The sequence below is a fragment of the Schistocerca gregaria genome, chromosome 2, assembly GCF_023897955.1.
Source record: "Schistocerca gregaria isolate iqSchGreg1 chromosome 2, iqSchGreg1.2, whole genome shotgun sequence".
In the NCBI taxonomy this organism is placed as follows: Eukaryota; Metazoa; Arthropoda; class Insecta; order Orthoptera; family Acrididae; genus Schistocerca; species Schistocerca gregaria.
Window position 1 is genome coordinate 930,510,655 of NC_064921.1, and position 23,086 is coordinate 930,533,740.

Below are 23,086 nucleotides of genomic sequence, written 5' to 3' on the forward strand. Positions count from 1 at the left end.
CTAAAAGATTTTTTTTTCTAAATTAAAAAAAGACATAACTCTCTCTGAATGGATACTACATGAGTGATGAAAAATAATTAGTACTTTCCAGCAATATTATATAAGATGTTCACAATGTCACATGAGTTGCCCTTAATTAGTATTGTTTTGTGTAATGTCATATTGTACATAGGTGACACTATTCTGTTACAGTTGGGAAGAATTAAAAGTATTTATGTTGCAAAGTAGGGAACATTTCAGAATACCTAACAAGAGTTTGGAATCAATCAATTATGTGCTTAATATTTCAAAAAACACTGTAAATATCATTTTAATTTAAATTACTGAAGTTAATGAGAGTGTGAAACTTTACAAACCTGTCTGATATACCATAAATCTCATATAATTTCCTCTTTAATTGTCCTCATGTGGTTATTCAAAGTGGTGAACAGTTACTGGATACACAGAGACACAACACTAAAATTTACATTGTCATTTTCTTCCTATTAATTAATATTAAACCCAGTTAAAACATCAATTTCTTAACATAGATTGGTAAACTAAATGGACTATAAGTGGTTGCATGAACTCACATGTGACATAATAACAAAACATCTTGACTAACAAATTTATGAGCAGGCTGACTATTGAATCCTACATGTTGAAGACCGACTAACAATATACATAGTCGCCATTCTCACTGAATGCTAACTACTGACTGACTGAAAATTACATAATGAAAACCAAATACTGAAAATAAGATGTGGATTCATTAATGACTATTTAACAGCCTACATAGTAATTGTGCTACTTGAATGCTAACCACTGACTGACTGGAAATCATATGACATCTTCCAAAACCTGTCAAAGGTTGCGTTCCTTTTTGTGTGCCTGTTTACAACTCAGTGTTTCTGCTATAGGTTATTTGTCTCCTTTACTCCAAAAGTATATATATCCTGCCAGAAATTGCCTTACTAAAGTTTATTGAAATATAGCTTAGGTTATGTAAGAATCTGAAGATTTCAAGGATGTATACTATATGAATCACATGTATAATAGAAAACAAAAAAAGTTATTTAAGGAGTAGACCTGCAATAAATGGAAGTATTCCACCTTGCTATGTCTCAAGTGACTACACTGTTTAACCGGAATCACATGCAAGGAATGTAATAACTCGTATCATTTTCGATGTGCAAAAGTGGACTCATCTGTGAAAGAAAATAATGAATTTATAACATGCTGGAACTGTAGTCAGTGCTACGTTCAGAATTCAGATAACTATCATAAAGCAAAAATTTGTGAGTGTAGGTGTGAATTATCTGTACTAGTCGGCGATATGGTAAGTGAAATCCAGAGCCTAAATGCTAAAGTTACTCTCTTAAATAAGAAGTTGTGTGAATTTGAACAACAGCGCCTGATGAATGAATGTAGGCCTAAACTAAAAACCAAGGAAAGCTTTCCTGCCGTCATTACTCAAAACAGGTTTCAAATTCTCGACAAAATAGTGGAACAAGAACAAGTTCAGTCTGTGCAAACTAGAAGTAATCCTTCAAGCAGCAAAAAAACTGTCAGTGATAAGTTCAGAAAACACAAAGTCCCAAACTCATGTGCAAAATGTGAAACTGAACTTCAACAAACCGTCCAAGGAAATGGAATCTGTGAAATTACACGCAAGAAATAGTCCCTAGAGAAAAACAGAAAAAACAACTACAATCAGAAACACAAGCAGGGCCGGATTCTATTATATGGAGACAGCCATGGACGTGAAATAGCGCAAAACATCGCAAATATGCAAGGCAACTTTGCAGTGGTAGGCCACATCCAGCCTGGAGCCCCTCTTTCTGCTGTAGTGAAGCCGTGCATGCAGGATTGTGACTCCTTCTCATCCAATGACTGTGTTATTATTATGGGAGGTTCATATGATGTAGCAAGAAATCAAGCAAATGATGCAATTAGACATATGAAAATGGTACTGGGTAAGTTAAATGACACTAAAACAATTGTTGTCAACATTCCACAGAGGCATGATCTTACGAAAGTCTATTGTGAACCGGGAAGTTCATAAAACAAATGACAGGATTAAAGCTCTATGTAGTAAATTTCAGAATGTGTCTCTAGTAGATGTCAGCTATCTAGAAAGGGAGCTGCACACATCTCATGGTCTGCACATGAACAAAAGAGGCAAAAAGATCGTTAGTAGCAAAATTATTGAGGAAGTCAGGTGACATTGTTCACAAAGTGATGAAAAGAAGTCCATTGCCATGGGGTGGTACAACCCACCTCAACAAAATCTGCCACAACACCAGCCACCACTGGCAAGCGAGAGAAACTTGTAAAGCCTGCTGGCCTCATTGCTCGTCCAAAATTATCGTCTAAGGTCCAGCAGGTAAAACTCAGCCTTAAAATCATACACCAGAATCTTGGTAGTCTTAGAAATAAGCATAATGATCTAGATGTAATTTCATGGATTGATAAACCCGATATATTACTTGTAACTGAACATTGGTACAATGAAGCTCTGATTAGCATTAGTCAACCATTTTGTATGAAATTGTGCACAGCCTTCAGTAGAAAAGACAAGACTGGGGGAGGTGTAGCAATTTTCACTGTAAATGAAAGTAATTTTAATGTTATTGATGTGAGTGCCTTCTGCTTGGAAGGAGTCTCAAATTTGCTGCAATAAACCTAAAATGGGGTAGAGATAACATAACAATTATCAGTGTTTACAGGCCACCTGCAGCAAATACAGATACCTTTTTTGTAAATCTTTCTTACTTGCTTGTATATATAGACACAACATTTTCTGGGCCAAATGGTCAAGTAAATATTATAGTTACAGGGGATATAAATATAGATTTATTAACAAATGATGTTGTTGTTGTGGTCTTCAGTCCTGAGACTGGTTTGATGCAGCTCTCCATGCTACTCTATCCTGTGCAAGCTTCTTCATCTCCCAGTACCTACTGCAACCTACATCCTTCTGAATCTGCTTAGTGTATTCATCTCTTGGTCTCCCTCTATAATTTTTACCCTCCACACTGCCCTCCAATACTAAATTGGCCTTGATGCCTCAGAACATGTCCTACCAACCGATCCCTTCTTCTGGTCAAGTTGTGCCACAAACTTCTCTTCTCCCCAATCCTATTCAATACCTCCTCATTAGTTACGTGATCTATCCACCCAATCTTCAACATTCTTCTGTAGCACCACATTTCAAAAGCTTCTATTCTCTTCTTGTCCAAACTATTTATCGTCCATGTTTCACTTCCATACATGGCTACACTCCATACAAATACTTTCAGAAATGACTTCCTGACACTTAAATCTATACTCAATGTTAACAAATTTCTCTTCTTCAGAAACGCTTTCCTTGCCATTGCCAGTCTACATTTTATATCCTCTCTGCTTCGACCATCATTAGTTATTTTGCTCCACAAATAGCAAAACTCATTTACTACTTTAAGTGTCTCATTTCCTAATCTAATTCCCTCAGCATCACCTGATTTAATTTGACTGCATTCCATTATCCTCGTTTTGCTTTTGTTGATGTTCATCTTATATCCTCCTTTCAAGAAACTGTCCATTCCATTCAACTGCTCTTCCAAGTCCTTTGCTGTCTCTGACAGAATTACGATGTCATCGGCGAACCTCAAAGTTTTTATTTCTTCTCCATGGATTTTAATATCTACTCCGAATTTTTCTTTCGTTTCCTTTACTGCTTGCTCAATATACAGATTAAATAACTTCGGGGAGATTCTACAACCCTGTCTTACTCCCTTCCCAACCACTGCTTCTCTTTCATGTCCCTCGGCTCTTATAACTGCCATCTGGTTTCTGTACAAATTGTAAATAGCCTTTCGCTCCCTGTATTTTACGCCAGCCACCTTTAGAATTTGAAAGAGAGTATTCCAGTCAACATTGTCAAAAACTTTCTCTAAGTCTACAAATGCTGGAAACGTAGGTTTGCCTTTCCTTAATCTTTCTTCTAAGATAAGTCGTAAGGTCAGTATTGCCTCACGTGTTCCAGTATTTCTACGGAATCCAAACTGATCTTCCCCGAGGTCGGCTTCTACTAGTTTTTCCATTCGTCTGTAAAGAATTCGTGTTAGTATTTTGCAGCTGTGACTTATTAAACTGATAGTTCGGTAATTTTCACATCTGTCAACACCTGCTTTCTTTGGGATTGGAATTATTATATTCTTCTTGAAGTCTGAGGGTATTTCGCCTGTCTCATACATCTTGCCCACCCGATGGTAGAGTTTTGTCAGGACTGGCTCTCCCAAGGCCGTCAGTAGCTCTAATGGAATGTTGTCTACTCCCGGGGCCTTATTTCGACTCAGGTCTTTCAGTGCTGTGTCAAACTCTTCATGCAGTATCGTATCTCCCATTTCGTCTTCATCTACATCCTCTTCCATTTCCATAATATTGTCCTCAAGTTCATCGCCCTTGTATAGACCCTCTATATACCCTTCCACCTTTCTGCTTTCCCTTCTTTGGTTAGAACTGGGTTTCCATCTGAGCTCTTGATATTCATACAAGCGGTTCTCTTTTCTCCAAAGGTCTCTATAATTTTCCTGTAGGCAGTATCTATCCTACCCCTAGTGAGATAAGCCTCTACATCCTTACATTTGCCCTCTAGCCATCCCTGCTTAGCCATTTAGCACTTCCTGTCGATCTCATTTTTGAGACGTTTGTATTCCTTTTTGCCTGCTTCATTCACTGCATTTTTATATTTTCTCCTTTCGTGAATTAAATTCAATATTTCTTCTGTTACCCAAGGATTTCTACTAGCCCTCGTCTTTATACCTACTTGATCCTCTGCTGCCTTCACTACTTCATCCCTCAAAGCTACCCATTCTTCTTCTACTGTATTTCTTTCCCCCATTCCTGTCAATTGTTCCCTTATGCTCTCCCTGAAACTCTGTACAACCACTGGTTCTTTCAGTTTATCCAGGTCCCATCTCCTTAAATTCCCACCTTTTTGCAGTTTCTTCAGTTTTAATCTACAGGTCATAACCAATAGATTGTGGTCAGAGTCCACATCTGTCCCTGGAAATGTCTTACAATTTAAAATCTGGTTCCTAAATCTCTGTCTTACCATTATATAATCTATCTGATACCTTTTAGTATCTCCAGGGTTCTTCCATGTATACAGCCTTCTTTCATGGTTCTTAAACCAAGTGTTAGCTATGATTATGATGCCAGCACCAAAAAGTTACATCGTCTGTTTGATGAATTGAACCTGACCCCACTCATTCGGGAACCCACTAGAGAAATTGGCAATAGTAAAACATGTCTTGACAACATAATAACAAACATGACCCACCTATCCCACAGTGCATCGGTTTTAAAACTAGCCATCTCAGATCACCATGCTGTACAGCTTAAATTGGAGCTCCATGAGGCCCCCACTGTCACTACAAAGCAACAGTTTGTAACTAAAAGAATAATGTATAATGACAACATAAATAGACTAAACTGCATTCTAGCACAAATAAAATGGTTTGAAAATAATAGCTTTTCATATGATACCTTTGCTGCTGACTTCTATTACTGCCTTGATACCACATGCCCAGTTGTAATCACAAAAATGAAACAAACAAAAAATATAAACAAAAATATTTGGGTAAATAGTAATGTCACTGAAGCAAGGGAAAAATTAAAACTACTGCACAGTGCAATGCTGAATAATAGAGAGATTCCTGAGGTAAAGGAAGCCTTCAAAATATATCAAGCACGCTATAAGGACTTACTCTCACAGACTAGGAGCAACTATGTTGCAAATAAGCTTCAAAACTCACACAACGTAACTGCTGGCATCTGGGCAGTCATAAACAGTTTTAGAACCTGCAATGACAAATCCTGTATGGACTTTACTATTAATCACAATGGTATGCTCATAAAAGACCAACTGGAAATTGCAAATATTTTTAATGAATATTTTTCTTCCGTAGGGGAAGCCATAAGTGACAAACATAAAAACATGCACTACCGTTTTAAAGGCAATACATGTGACCATAGTATGTATCTAGCTCCCACAAACTGTGCAGAAATAATGGGCATCATTAGCTCTCTAAAACCCTCTAATTCAGCTGGGCATGATGGCCTAAATACTAATGTTTTAAAAGCCTGTAGCCAAAATGTCTCTGTACCTCTGTCTGCAACAGTCAACAATCAAGAATCAAGAATATCAAGAATTTTATTCACCGTAGATCATTTTACAATGATATTGGCTTCGTCATACAAGATGTTCTAGTACATACAGAACAATAAAATAAACTTCGGTCAATACATTATAGAATACATTTGAAGCATGACAGTGCACCAAATTACAAAGGATAGCTTTTAAAAGTTAACGCAACAAGCTATCTTATAATCTAATATAATATGGTATTTTATTGTTTATAGTATAAACTTTGTAATTACACATGATTAACCACAGCACAAAATAATATATTTAACTACAGACAACTTTTAAATGCTTATATTCTCCTCAGGCATCTCAAAGAATTCTTTAATGTCACAGAATGGATGATCTGACAGCCAGCTGTACCACTTAATTTTAAAAGAATTTGTATCCATAGACTGAACATTAACTCTCAGTTTATTGAACATTTTGAGTGGGTTAACTTTGTGGGAATTTCCTGTTCTGGCTAATCTGTGGCACGGTATGTCTAAATTACCATTAGCCCTGGTGTTGTGTTCGTGTATTTTCCTTCTGGCAATAAATTCTTAAATATTATATTTAATATAGAGTACAGACACATAGATGTATAAATTTATAATTGTAAGTATTCTGAGTCTGGAAAAAAGAGGATGACAGTGCTCCCTATGACCTCTTTTACATGTTATACGTATGACTTTTTTTTGTAATTTCAATATGTTTTTGATGTGAAGGGAGTGCCCCCGTATAATCAGACCATATGAAATATGTGACTGGAATAGCCCAAAGTATGTCACTCTGAGGTACTCCAAGCTCACTACCTCCCTTAGTTTCAAGAGAAGGTATGCCACCTGAGAATTTTTTTCACATACATGATTGACATGTTCCTCCCAATATTGTTTTGTGTCAATGTGAATACCTAAGAGTTTTACCGACTTATTGCCTACTTCATTTGATGTTCCCATTAAAAGCTGTCATGTTTTGTCAGGGTTGCATAGGAGCTTATTGGCTGCAAACCAGTCCAGGGCCTTATCTAGTGTTTCTTTTGTTAGGTTATTCAGATCTGAAATGTTCTGATGTGTGGTAAGTAGTGTTGCATCGTCAGCATAACACACAACAGGGTATTTCCAGAATGAGATTTTTCACTCTGCAGCGGAGTATGCGCTGATATGAAACTTCCTGGCAGATTAAAACTGTGTGCCCGACCGAGACTCGAACTCCGGACCTTTGCCTTTCGCAGACAAGTGCTCGTGAAAGGCAAAGGTCCCGAGTTCGAGTCTCGGTTGGGCACACAGTTTTAATCTGCCAGGAAGTTACACAACAGGGTGAGCTATATTTTTAGGTAAATCATTAATAGCGACAATGAAGAAGATGGGTCCAAGGATAGATCCTTGTGGTACACCTGTGCTGATTTCCATGACGGAAGAATTTAAATTTCTGACTGAAACAAATTGTTTTCGGTTACTTAAATAAGAATTTATCACAGATAAAGTGCTCCCTCTCACCCCATAAAACTCTAGTCGCCAGTAGTATATCAACAGGAATGCAATCGAAAGCTTTGCTTAGGTCACATAATACCAGTGATACCATGTTATTATTTTCAAAAGCTGTTAAGGTTTGGTCAATGATTTCCAAGATGGCCCCTGTTGTGTTCTTTCCCTTTCGAAAGCCAAACTGATTGTTACATAGGATATTATGTTTTTCAAAGAAGTTGCTTATTTGTGTGTGTATCAGCGCCTCAAATACCTTTGAGAATATTGGAACAATGGAGACTGGTCTGTAGCTTTGGGGGAGATGTTTGTCTCCTTTTTTAAAAACTGGGACAACTTTTGGTACCTTGAGTGCATCCGGAAAAACTCCAAATTCTACACATTTATTAAAAATATAAGCTAATGGTTTGGCGATTGAGTGTATTGTCTTTTTAATTATGTTATTTGACAACCAATAACAGTCCATACTTTTAGAACCTGAAAATTTGGATACAGCTTTTATAACATCAGCAGGTGTGACAGCCCTCCATTGAAATGCCAGGTTAACAGGCAGTGGTGTTCCAACAAGGTTCATTGTGGATGAATTTGTTGCTTTGATACTGTTACTTATTTCTTTAACTGAGTTTAAAACGTACTCATTTAATTCTTCAGGATGTAGCAGAGCTGTTTCTGTGCGTTTTGGTGTATTCTCTTGTTTTATTATTTGCCAGGCTGCCTTGCATAATAGAATCAGGCACCTTTCCAGACAGACTCAAACTATCACAGGTAACACCCATTTTTAAGAAAGGCGACAACAACAAAATAGAAAACTACAGACCAGTCTCAATCCTTCCTGTCTTTTCCAAAATAGTTGAGAAAGTTATATACATCAGGATTATAAATTTTCTTAATAAACACAACCTGATGTTCAAAAATCAAAATGGATTCCTAAAAGGTAAATCAACTAGCACTGCAGCTGCTCAACTAATTGAAGAGGTGATAGGAGGTATCGAAAGCAAGGAACATGTGGCAGGTGTATACCTAGACCTGGAAAAGCCTTTGACTGTGTGAACGTTGACATCCTATTAGACAAGCTATGGAAAATGGACATTAGAGGCGCTGCTTATGACCTAGTAAAGTGTTATATGAGCAATAGAAAACAATTTGTTCTACTTAAAACGGAAAGTGGTGTCTACAAATCAGAGATCACATGCATAAAATGTGGTGTGCCCCAGGGCTTGGTGTTGGGCCCCCTTCTGTTCTTGATCTATGTAAATGATATTAAATACTGTACTATAAATTCCAAAATTGTTCTGTATGCCGATGACACATCCATTGTATGTAAAAAGGAATCACGTAATGAACTAGAGGCTGACTGCAATAATGTGACAAAAGAAATTGTTCAGTTTTTTTATGAAAGCCATTTAAATGTAAGCACCAGTAAAACATGTTTGATGGAGTTTAACAAAAGTAGTTTGAATACTGAAATTAAATTATACATGGGCAACTAATTGGTAAAGAAAGAGTCTAGTGTAAAATTCCTTGGCATAACAATCCAAAGCAACCTGAAATGGGACAGTCATATTGACTCCCTAGCCACTAAGTTGTCAAAAAATATATTTGCAATCAGTACTATTAGCAAGTTCTGTACAGACACCTAGTCCGAAAGACTGCATACCATTCTCTTTTCTCCTCTCACTTGAACTACGTTATTGAAATTTGGGGGGCAACAACCAAAGCTAATCTAGATAAGCTACTCATTCTTCAAAAAAGGGTGTGAGAATAATCTGTGGAGCAAAATATAGGGAATCTTGTCGCAACTTGTTTCCAAAAACAGAGGTGTTAACTGTTATAAACACATACATTCTAAAAGCCATATTGCTTGTGAAAAGACTGCACCCAAACACTTATTCAGATTTCCACCAGTACAATACTAGAAATAAAGAAAGAGTTTACACTGGCAGCCACAGAACAGCACTTTACGAAAGGGGGCCTCAGTATGCAGGTATAAGATTAGCTAATGCACTGCCTTGTGCAGTCATGGCTCTTCCTACAATTAAACTGAAACATCAACTTAAGAAATATTTAGTAAAACACCCTTTCTACTCATTAGAAGAGTACCATACTTATATGAAGAACAACAAATGCTTTGTGAAATTATGTGAATAGAAATCAGTAAACATCTTATTATAATTTTGTTGTAAATTAATGACGCATTCAGAAGAATTTGTCTTGTGTATTGTACAAATAACTTTAATCATTACTGTTTCTTTGTACATGTGCAGTGTACCATTCGATGTTGAATAAAGCTATTATTGTTATTATTATTATTTTTATTATTATTAACTTCTTGAATTGCCTGGATTTGAAATGTGTACTGGCATCAAAAACACATTTTCATGAAGTTAGCATGAGTTACACGTCTGTCAACTAAATTTTACAGCTGTGTTAGTGAAATGCTACTGCTCACTGCACACTGTGTCTTTTAGCAGTCACTATGTTATGGCACTATTCCTCTGCTGGTAAAGAAGTTTTATTTGACAAAAAGACAAACATGTGCATTCTATAGAACCAAATGAGCCTTGTAGCTCACATCTGCAAAACCTAAAAACACCAACAATTCCATCATTGTTAGTACTGTGTAACTTGGAATTCATAAAGAAAAACCAACAGAAACATAAACTGTGACAATCTGTTCATTAATAAACTCATGCTGCAAACAGAAAATGGGCACACAGCTGCCAGACTTAAGAAAATCGTTAGCACATATATTGTCTCACAGCATAATGCAAGCAAAGACATTAGAAACACCACATCCAAACAGCTTACAGGAAAGGAACAATTGTTTTATGTATGTTACATGATTTGAACTTTCTAAATCTTATATTATAGTTATGGAACATACTACAAAATAGGATTGTAAATAAATATACCTAGCATTTTTTCTGGTGTATTCTGCAAACACTGCACAAAGATCTGCAAAGTGTTTTTCAACTGTCGATATTCTTTCTTGAATAAATTTTGCTTGCTGCTCACTGCGAATAGAAAATTTAAGAACCATCATTCACATATTTATAATAAATTAAATGGTTGATGAATTTTGAGGTAGTATGTAACAAAAGAAACACATGTAAACAATAAACTATAAATGGGGAAAATGTTCAAATTACGTAGGGAATAAGCTCATAATCGTGTTTCATCCCTGTCGCCTCACTTCCTTCTCATCTTTTAATATCACCCATTTATAAATTCAGTATTACTTGACTCGATGGAGAGCAAATCATCACAAATTGCGACCTTTTTTTGTTGACATGTGAATGACACCCACGAAAGGTTATGGCAGTTGAAGGATATGTACCAGAGAATTCTGTTTCCACTAGGAATTAACAGTAGCAATGAAATTAATAAGAAGAAGATTAATACTTCAGACAATAGAAATATATGAAGTTTACATGTGTTATGAAATGCAAAATAACTGCAGTCACAAACACCTTTATTTTTATTTGTCTTCAATTTGAGAATAGTGCTCTGTAACCTATTTTCCACAATACTCTTACAGCTCACTTCTGCTAAATATATAGATTATTTATTTTAGGCGCACTGTCCCAGAAAATAAGTTCATGCTCCAAGGTTTGGCTGGCTGTATGGGCAGTTGCTCCATCCTGTTTGAAGTAACTTTTCCTTTTGTGTTAATGCTGCCACAAATGGTTTCAAAATGTTGGCAACCTAACGTACCAGAGTCAGCATCTGATGAAAGAAGATGGGACCAATAATGTGGCATGTAGACACTGCACACCAAACCCCAAGCTTCTGATCATGCAAATATTGTTATGTTTTATATATAATTTTGCCTAAATTTAATCTTCTTTTTATGTTCTCAGTTAACTGCACATTTAATTTTGTGTTTTACTTAAGGTACATATTTTGCCAAAATGAAACTTTATGTTTGATCTACATGGTCTTGTAAACATTTTCTTTATGGTATTTTCATTTGCTGCTATGAAGTTTTACTTTCCTGTTTAATTATATTTCATTTGCTCTATGTTCTATGTGTCTTGTGCACTGCATAACTATTTTCTTTTATTTATAATATAAATTTCGTATATGGTGTTGTATAAATGTTAGTTGATAAACATTGTATTTGTGACGCAGTCTGTCCAGCTATGGCTGGTAAACGATGAAGATATAGTAATAAATTATTAATGATGTTTCATGAAAGTTATGCAGATTCTTTGCTGCCCAGAACCTATGATTCTATGAATTGGCATAACCACTTAGGTGAAACCAGGCTTCATCAGACATATGTCATCAGACATAAAGACCAGAACCATGGCAAAGCCATTCATTGTTATCTCAGTGAGCAGCCACTCATAAAAGCAGAGGCGCTGAGGAGCATCTGCTGGTTTTAATATGTGAACAACAGACATTCAGTAGGGATGCTTGACACGTCCAGGTGCAGCATTCATCTGCATGATCGATGTTATATGCTGGTCTCTTATGATAGTCGTTGGGTTGATTTTGTAGGACTCTGAATCATTTTCAGGTGAACTGCAATTCTGTTTTATGAAGTGTGAGGTGGTTTCGGAATGTTTTTTGACAGATCCTGTCTGACACCATTTTTGGACTAAGTGTTGCATGACACACTTTGCTGGCACTTTGACACCATTAAACTTCTTAGCAAACAACTGACCAAACAGTTTCCATGACTTTGTTGGCACATAACTGACTTATGGCAGCTTCTGTGAGGGTACACGCTTGGTCCTACCAGCGCCACTTGTGCATGTATTCCATCAACTCTGACCCTCAAAGTATCATCTTTGATGGGTAATGTGTTCCCTCTGAGACTGTATGGTGGCGAGTGGTGTGTCTGACATGGAGCTGGACGGGTGTGCCTGAGTAGTCAGCATCCTAGCGATTTCAGCGAGTTAACACTTGACCGTCAGGCTATGGGGGCTCGAGTTTTCCTGCAGTGTTTACCCTTGCTATCGGTGAGTTTAGTGGGTAAGGGGCAATTCTTGTCGCATGTAACCTGGTTACGATATGCGTCAGTCAATTGTGGTGTGCTGAATATTGCAAGATGTATTGAACAACTTGTCAACCATGAGCTGCATTGCAGTATTATCCAGTGCCTACCTGGAGTCCTGAAGCTATTGGTATCCTTGGCATTTGTTAGAAATTATCTATGAAGACTATTTAGTAAGTACTGCATTTAAAGACTGTTAATTCTGCCCAATGCGAGCTAGCCAGAAATCCAGTTCCTTTATGCCTATTGGTGACCTATTTGATGCTGTGTCTCAATCTGGAGGTTTCTGTCTACGCCAAGCTAGTATTTTGCAATGTTTATATTGACTATTTGAAACTACAGATTGTAATTTGTATTTGTTATGGACCTCATGATCCTTCCTGGGGCAAATTGGATTTGGCCTGTAACTGAAATTGTGTGTGTGCAGCCTAAAGGTATGCATGTGTGGGTCACGTGTGTGTGCATACTTGTATTTGTGCACTCTCTTACTCTGTGTTGAGCAGCCCATCACGTTATTGGTGTACAGTATAACCAGCCATCTGCAATTTGATGCATATCCTAATTACAGAGTCTATTAGCCCCTAAGAGACCCTAGTAAAGGTACACCTCGATTTTTTTAAAAATCTTATTTAAATTATTATGTAATTATTCTTTTAAATGACTTTGTACATTGCATCTTGTTATTGCTGGGAAGATTTACATGCAGTGGTCATGAGTGGGCTGAACTTTTGTTTCAATAGCCTGTTTATGTATTACTGTGTATGTTAATTTTTATCAAACTTGTTTTGCTGTTTGTTGTTGGTATGTTGACAGCCTTGTATCGGCAACAAATTGGAAATATTTTCAATAATCATTTTTTAAATGTTGTGGAGAAAGTAGGATCTAGAGCTTCACTAGAAGAGGCAAGGCTTCTAATAGAAGAGGCCATACCTGTCCAGTTCGAAACAACTGTATTTCCACGAACCTCTCCCTCTGCAATCAGTAAAATGATAAACTCACTGAAAAGTAAAACTTCTTATGGAATTGATGGCATTTCCAGCAAGATACTTAAAGCTTGTTCCTCACAGATAAGTAGGATTCTCAGCCACGTATGTAATACCTCTTTGGAGCAGGGTGGTTTCCCCAATAGACTGAAATATGCCATTGTAAAACCATTGCATAAAAAGGGGGATACGTTGGATGTTAACAACTATCACCCAATCTCTCTTCTGACAGCCCTATCAAAAATGTTTGAGAAAGTAATATATTCAAGAGTAGCCTCCCATATTTGTAAAAATAAAGTACTAACAAAATGTCAGTTTGGTTTTCAGAAAGGCTTTTCAACAGAAAAGCTGTATATGCTTTCACTGATCAACTATTAAATGCTCTGAATAACCGGACATCACCCATTGGTATTTTTTGTGATCTCTCAAAGGCCTTTGATTGTGTAAATCATGGAATTCTTTTAGATAAGCTGAATCATTATGGTTTGAGGGAGGCAGTGCACAAATGGTTTAATTCATACTTAACTGGAAGAATGCAGAAAGTTAAAATAAGTGGTTCATGTAATGTTAAAACAACAGCTGATTCCTCAAACTGGGGGCCTATCAAGTACGGGGTCCCACAGGGTTCAGTCTTAGGTCCTTTACTGTTCTTGATATACATTAATGACTTACCATTCCATATTGATGAAGATGCAAAGTTAGTTCTTTTTGCTGATGATACAAGTATAGTAATGACATCCAAAAACCAAGAACTAAGTGATGTAATTGTAAATGATGTTTTTCACAAAATTATTAAGTGGTTCTCAGCAAACAGACTCTCTTTAAATTTTGATAAAACACAGTATATACAGTTCCATACAGTAAATGGCACAATTCCAGTAATAAATATAGACTTTGAACAGAAGTCTGTAGCAAAGGTAGAATTTTCAAAATTTTTAGGTGTGTCCATTGATGAGAGGTTAAACTGGAAGCAACACATTGATGGTCTGCTGAAACGTCTGAGTTCAGCTACGTATGCTATTAGGGTTATTGCAAATTTTGGTGATAAGAATCTCAGTAAATTAGCTTACTATGCCTACTTTCATTCACTGCTTTCGTATGGCATCATATTCTGGGGTAATTCATCATTGAGTAGAAAAGTATTCATTGCTCAAAAACGTGCAATCAGAATAATTGCTGGAGCCCACCCACGGTCATCCTGCAGACATCTATTTAAGGATCTAGGGATCCTCACAGTAACCTCACAGTATATATATTCACTTATGAAATTTGTTGTTAATAATCCAACCCAGTTCAAAAGTAATAGCAGTGTGCATAGCTATAACACCAGGAGAAAAGTCTTTGGTCACCTACCAAACAGCATCAAAAGCCTGACAGATAGCCAACCAACATTTAAAAATAAATTAAAAGAATTTCTAGATGACAACTCCTTCTACTCATTGACTGAATTTTTAGATATAAATTAAGGGAGGGAAAAAAACTAACTTAAACATTAGTGTCATGCAATATTTTGTGTTATGTAATATTGTGTACAGACATCTTTCATTAACCTGACACGTTCATTACGAAGTGTCATATTCATGATTTATGGAACAAGTATTAATCTAATCTAACAGTTGATACGTTGCCATCTGCTGATCCGGGACACGTTTTCCTTCTGCTTTCCCAGCTTTCCCATCATTCCACAAGGCCTCAGTGTTGCCAGGTCACACGCAATTCTGCAAATCTCCTGCCCCAGCCTCAGGTTGAGTAGTTTGTTGTTATTCTTTTGGTACCATGCCACAGTGGTGCTGCCATTGGATTAGGAAGTAATTGACTCAGTAACTCTGCTAATTGTAAGGCCCTTGTAGGTGTGTAATGAAAGTCTCTGGGCAAACTGAACAACGAGTTTCTTGATTTCTTTAAAAAATTAAGGGTTTAATTGTCATTATTATTTTAATTGTGTTTTAGGTGCCTGGCAGTTAATTTAAGTACTTAATGTGGTTTATGTGGAATGTGCTTGGGGTCAATCAGAGAAGTACTACTGTTGCTTTTATTTTAGTTGTGAGTAGCCTTTGGGCAGCTTGTCTGTATCGGAGCAGAATAACCAATGGAGATGTATGCTTTGTAATTTTTTTTTAATTTAATACTTGTTGACCTTATATTCAAGTCGGTTGTGGGTTAGCCCACAGTTGTGATCCAGTTACGGGATCACGGTGCCACCGCAAGTTTTGTTTGTAGTCAGGCCTTCACTGTGTTACACAGTTTACATTTTTGAGCACTATTTCTAATTTTATGTATGATGCAATTGTCCTTAGACATTGTTAATTTCATTTAAAAATCTTCACACTTTCTATGTATTTCGTAAGAATCTTGGTGACTGTCAGGTGTCTCGTGATTACATTGTTATTAAATAAAAATATTTGTTTGGGAATGACAAATGACATCCATTTTGGCAACCCTTTCACGTGTCTTCACTAAATTAACCCCAAACCTTGTTGTTGGTCTCAGTAACTTTTTATAATGAATACCTGCTCGTCCACTGTGAGTACTGTCATCCGCTTTTCACTGTTCCATGCACACTGAAGACATTCACACTCACCATCGTGTCACATAAAGTCCCGTCCCATCAAAACATTCTGCAGTGTGTTTCAACTGGCGGCATGAGCACTGGGCATCCCGTCCCATAACGTCACGTCACTGCACTGTCAAGCTTTCTCAGCAAACAGGGTTTTGACGGCTGACGTCATTCGTCCATTGTTGATCACGGGACACCTAAGCTCCCGATGTACATCCATGCACAGATATTCACATATCGTTTAGTTGTGGTTTTAGTGGTTAATATTAGTTTTAAGTTGCTTATTTATTATAAAACTGTTTCGCTTTGTTATTTGTTTTGTTGAAAATTAAAATCCATGACGAAAGATTAATTGAAGCAGTGAGGCAGCAGTCTGAATTGTAGAACATGAGCATACTAAATTACTTGACCTTTACCAGATTTATGAAGTGGATTTCTGTACATACTGGTATGGTATTTAATATTTTACAATGAAATGCATGCAATATGGCTGCAAATTAAAATGAGAAAAGTACTGAGGATAGAATCACATTGGTTAGTAGGATGAATTTACTTGTATATTGTCGAGCGTTTGTAAAGTTTTGTCAAGAGGAGTCCTGAAACCTCCAGTCGCTGCAAGTTGTTTGTTTAAATATGTGTCTGTGGCAGGCTTATTTATTGTTATGTAGCTCTCTGGAAGGTGTGTGAAATAGTTTTGCAGGTCTCATTGATGACTATTTATGCAGTTATTACCAGCTAGCCCCAGTACAAGTAAGGCACTTGAACTATTAAAAGCCAAATACAAGACATAAAGAAAACCTAAAAATCTTGAAACAGTGTGGATCATATGGTGGGTATACATTTGGCGAGGCTGTGATTACATGCATACATTTACTTCCAATCGTATCCGCTCCTCTGGGCCACTATTATTTGCCCCTCCGTGTATAATGATAGAACTATCTTTGCTTTTAGAGGATTCGATTTCCCAAGATTGTTTAGTTAAGCGTTTATCCCAGGAACAGAAGATAGAACACGGCGTACCACAAGGCTCGGTCATAGCCACACTCCTTTTTTGTCATTTTTGTAAATGTGAAGTTGGTGAGACACTAAAATTTGCGCACGACACCACTCTTATTGCCAAAGGGGAAAATTCTGCTCAAGCAGTCATTAATTCTTATGTACAGTTCGAAAACGCTAAAAAATGATTCATCGGCAACAAGATCAAAGTAAACGAAGAACAAACCCAGTGTTGGGATGTAGCCTTGGAAAAACACATACTCTGACATATAGAAACTGTGAAACTGTTAGGCTTCACCATCAACCACAAACTGTCATGAAATGGACACACTGTGCATGTATGCAAGAAACTCTCTCATGGAATATACCTCCTACAAAGATTAAAAAACGTGATTACAGACCAGTTTCTGATAACTGCTTTGTTCCATAGCCACATTCTGTATGGATTACAGCTATGAGGTTATTCGGCAGGCTGCAAGGATGTGCTGCTACTGCAAAAGAAGACGATAAGAATTATTACGTCAAGCAGCAGCCAGTAACACTGCAGACCATTGTTAAGAACATTGGGAATAATTACTGTTTATAGCCACTATGTATTATTATGCCTCATCCTCATAAGGGAAAACCTAGACACCTACAGCAAGAGGCATAACATCCACAAACATAATACCCGCAGCAAAGAAGGCATAAATCTACCAACATGTCGACTGTCCAAAACAAGAGACAGTTTTCCATTGATCGCTGTGGGGATATTCAACAAACTACCTGTTGAATTGTAGACCCTGCCACTGGACAACTTCAAGAAACAAATTGCTGAAGGCCTAAAACAACATCCACTATACTCGGTCCAAGAATTCTTTGACTGTGAAGAAAGCGAATGGACACAGTGAACACGACATAATCTATATACATTACCTTTATAAAGTTGAGATGTTATTTTGTAATTCATTATATTGTAAATCACTTGATTGTAGTTTTGACGCAGTATGTCCAGCCATGGCTGCTGAATGATGAAGACCTGGTAATTACACATTTATGGTGAGAGTACACACTACTGAAGCTAGTAGTTGCCTTGTCTTAACGAAATTTATACTAATAAGGAAACTTAAATAGAATTTTCAATGTTCATGTTACTTACAAATCGGCCTACATCGTAACTGTTGCGATTTTAAATACCATGAATTGTTTTTAAGAACAGACACTAGTGCAAGTATATCACGTCAGGCACAAAAAATCTTTTTTTTTTTAATTTTTATACACCGTCAGCTAAGTAATCCAAACTTACAAACATCGAAGGAAATTGACAAATGACATAAATAAAACGAAACTAAAAATAACAAATGTAGAGAAAAGTCCAGAAATGTGACCATAATTTCATGTGCAGAAAGTGATCTCGTGGTATAACGACCATTGGATTAAATAATTGCACATAAATAGTACCACATAGGCTCCATAGTCAATATTGCTCATTAGTATAAAATAATAACATTAAAATGGATAGAGTTACAACATACAATGGTAATGATATATAATGAACAAACAATTGCACCTTACCCAAAACTTGATTCAACCTGCAAATTATGTAAAACTGGATGCATGTCTCTTATGTGACACCATGTCCACTCCTGTTAAAACTAATTTAAATTTAATACTATTAATGCTTAAATAATTACTTTTTGTGGAGGAACCTAGGTGTCTTACTCAGTGGCCATCTTGGAAATCAGGAAAATGGGATAGAAAAAGTACAGAAAAATTAGTGTAATGCTGCATTACATGAACTTAGAAGGATAGTGTCGAAATGTTAAATTGTCATTGGTACCTCAAAAAACTACATTAATCCAGCTGAAAGTGAATCTACCATGAAACCCAAGAAGAGTAGTAACGAGACATCTTAGGGTATTCCTAGATGAATGTCGTAATTTCACAGCAATAAAACCAGAAAGTCAGGCAGGAGAGGTATAAACATGTTGTACAAAATTATGAAAATCACAAATACGCAACTTGGCCCTCCCTTGAAAACAGTTAGTGCAGGTCACCCACCTACATTTGCATAAGTTACAGGATATAGCATGAGAATGTGGGCACAAAAATTACAGCATGTGAAGCCAACTGTAGGACTCAAAAGAGTTGTATGGGTGAGATATTAAGAGACGCCTGCTGTATGACCTCTAATGGTGCTTAACAGTCGCCTATTGTTCGAGTATGGATGATGATGATGATGATGATGTTTGGTTTGTGGGGCGCTCATCTGCACGGTCATCAGCGCCTGTACAAAGTCCCAATTTTTACTCAATCCAGTCTAGCCACTGTCATGAACGATGATGACGATGAAATGATGAAGACAACACAAACACCCAATATCTGGGCAGAGAAAATTGCCAAGCAGGCCAGGGATCGAACATGGAGCCCTGCGATCTAGAGGCAGTAACGCTAGCCACTAGACGAGCATGGATGATGCTTTGTTAGTAGTTCTAGGAATATAACCATCGCACTTGAAAATAACAAAAAGAGGAGGCCTGAACGAGTTGAAGAAACGCGATCAAACACATATTTAAAAGGTAACGTAGGAATTTCCTTGAGGTTGTTTGCAAACAGTACCGTTATTTACAGGAAAGTTGAAACGTCAGATGACTGTAGATAAATGTAGGAAGAGCAGTGTAAAAACATGAGACTAACTAACTCAATAACTGGTATGTCTCATGCCATCTCCCATTCTGTTCGTAGCTCATTCCCTAGTGGCTTACATATCCGCTAAAAATGCTCCCAGGCGATTCTCAAATATTCCTGAGCCGTAAAAAAGGCAGCAGGTCAACAACAGATTGATTTGTTCGTTAACAGGAGTGTCCTCTACCTCAAGTGTCTCAAGCTGGTGTCCTTCAGGTGTCAGTTAGTCTTTAAATGGGATACCCCTTTCAAAGCGAAACAAAACACTTGAAAACCCTCGATTTCTGTGGATTTCGTGAAAGTCTCACAGTAACTGGCCTGGATTAACTGGAACCCTTTAGTCCAGAATGGTGGGTTGCAGAGTATAACAAAATGTCACTTTTTTCAAATTGACCTTACTTCTCGAAAAGCATAGCTTATTACCAATGGCCATACTCCATACATTGTGTCTCAGTAGATGGAGCTGAGATTCAACAAGTGGACTAAAGATTACAGGTAATTCTTTGAGACTGCCATCAGATTACTTATTCCAGTGATCTGCAAACCCTTGTTGCGACGATGGTAAATAAATTAGGCAAATAAACATTTTAGATAGAGGAAAGTGAACACTGAGTATAACTAATTGAGTAAAATTAGTCGGTCGTGGTTGTGTAGTGCTTTAATGAACTATAATAAAATTTCAATTTTCTGAAGTGAAACACCAAAAAGCCAACGACAAAACCGTGAGTTGCCCGCACATATATGGCTTATGAGCTAGATAAAAAGTGTGTATGAATGACTCAAAAGACATATTTTACCTTTCAGACGACTGAAGATTTCAAAAAAGATCTTCATAGAAAAAAATACAATCTTAACAGTTCTTTCCTAATTTATTAATACAATACAATTTGTCACTGCACAATGGTACATAACAAATACTGCGCGCTGTAAAACTAAACTGTTTCTTACGAGAATTTATTTTTATCTAGTCGGATGATCTTCTTATATTCAGAATAAAAACATTACAAATAAATTAATTACAACACATAAGTGTCTCATAAAAGTGAAATAATATCTACTACAGCATTGTAACACAAAACAGGTACTAAAGTGTAATTCCAAAGAAATACAAACAGTGATGTGTCAAAACATTATTAGCAGGTACTTGAAATCGTGTGGTCCACATTTAGAATTTAATACAGCAGCGATTCTGCGTGGCATGGACTCGAAAAGTCCTTGGTAGGTTTCTAGAGGCATTTGACATGAGATCCCCTATGCCGGTCATGTAATTATTGTAAACTAGGTAGTTTGTAGGCACAGAGATGGTGTCCGATAATGTCCCATATGTGCTCCATCAGTTTCAGATCAGATGAATTTAATGGTCGAGAGATCAATGTGAATTCACAATCATGCTGGTTAAACCACTGTAGCACATCTCTAGCTTGCTGACAAGGACAGATACTCTACTGGAAGATACCACCATCATCATCAGAGAAGACATCAAGCATAAAGGAATGTAGGCAGTACACAATAATGTTCACACAGTCTTTACTTGCTATGGAAGCCAAGGTGAATGTTCCCCATGGCATAATACTGCACCCACTGGCCTGTATCCGTGGTGTGGTGCATGTCTCGAGCAGCTGTTTACTTGGATGACAGGATATCTGCACACAGTCATTGGCTTCGTGCAACAAGAAACATGCTTCATTCGACCTGGTAACACTTATCTACTAGACCACAGTCCAATTTCGGTAATATCATATCCATTGCAGTTGTAATTGGCGATGTCGTTGGTTCAACTTAGGAGCACATAGGAGAAGTCTGCTGTGGAGCACCATGTTCAGCAGAGTGTGCTGAACGGTACGCTGCAAAACAATAGTGCCTACACCAGCAGTTTACTCTGTCATCAGAACTGCCACAGATTGCCACCTATCGTGCCTTACAGACTTGGAAGCTACCGACATCCACGTTCTGTGATGAGACATGGACGTCCAACCCTTGTCACCTACTTGTGATTTCACCATTCCTTACCAGTTTCTATAGAAGCTTATGACATTACCATGCGAACAGTCGACTAGCTTCACTTTTTTCCGGATGCTTATTACCAAGAACGGAATCTTAACATCTGGCATATGTCAAGTCTTTTATGTAAGTGGTTTTGCCCATTTGTTCCCCTTACCGCTGCTAGAGTGAGATCCCTTTCGTCTCTTCTCCACTTGCATAGTTCCCTTACCATGCCATATGCCTGCAAAACTACCAGGTTTCATACAGTCTCGCGGTGGGCAGTGATCTTGATTAACACAGCTGTGACGTTCTCCAACAAAACTGGATAAAATAAAGCAGTCATGATGTTTGGACTCATCAGTGTGAATATGAACACCCATGTAAAAATGTAAACTGCTAATGAAATGTATGTGCTTAGTGACTTAAATTATTGTCTTACTTAAATGAGTTTTTCCTAATTCTTGTATGTGCAAAAGTCTTGTTATTTTAGAAAAATGAATATTTAGTGCCCTTTCATTTTGACATATATATTTACATACTCATCTAATTCTCTGTAAATCACTGTACAGTGCGTGGCAAAGAATACTTTTTACGGAACCACACATTATAGTCTGTTCTTTTCCATACACAGAAGGCACATGGCGAGAGTGACTCCTTATACAGCATTGTGTAACCTGTTTTTATTCCTAATTTTATCTGTGTGGTCTCTGTGGGATACTGACACAAGAGGGTGAAGAATATTTTCTGCAGTGATAGCTGGCCCTTCAAATTTTCTGGGTACATTCTTGCAAGAGTGAAGCGTCCTGTTTCATGTTCTCTTCATTAATATTTAAAACAATTTCTGTTAATGCTCACTTGTTACTTGGACAACCTGGGACCATATGCTCCTTCTTTTTTCTACTGGTAGTATTGCCAGACCAGATAATCGTTCTTATTTATTGTATAAATATTTTTTTAAAATCTTCTTAGCTTGGAAAAATAAGGCTCAGCTTTTGCAAAAGGCACAAATTCTATTAGACACCTCAGCACAGATGTGCATACCCCAGAGAAACTCAGTAGTAGTTCTGCTAAACAATGAACAATGGAAAGTCGCAATGAAGTATCATCAACATCAGCTGTGCTGGGAAATCAGTGAACTGTTAGGAGCAGATGCCGCTCTAAGTTTTGTAAAGAGTTATGTAGTCTTCTTTACTGGTTTTATTTGTCTGCTACAGAATGTATTCATAATGCTTCATCTGTTGCAGGTATTGAAAGTTTCATCTAGCAGAT

At 37.2% G+C, this 23,086-nt stretch overlaps 1 protein-coding gene across 3 annotated transcripts in view; it reads right to left on the minus strand.

The window, feature by feature from the left end:
* Positions 1 to 23,086, minus strand: part of LOC126335371 (CBY1-interacting BAR domain-containing protein 1) — a 219,290-nt gene that overhangs the window by 166,110 nt on the left and 30,094 nt on the right. For all 3 annotated transcript variants that reach the window (XM_049998578.1, XM_049998577.1, XM_049998579.1), the window contains exon 2: positions 10,545 to 10,646. In XM_049998578.1, coding sequence (XP_049854535.1) covers positions 10,545 to 10,646 — 102 coding nt within the window. The remainder of the gene's footprint in view (positions 1 to 10,544; positions 10,647 to 23,086) is intronic.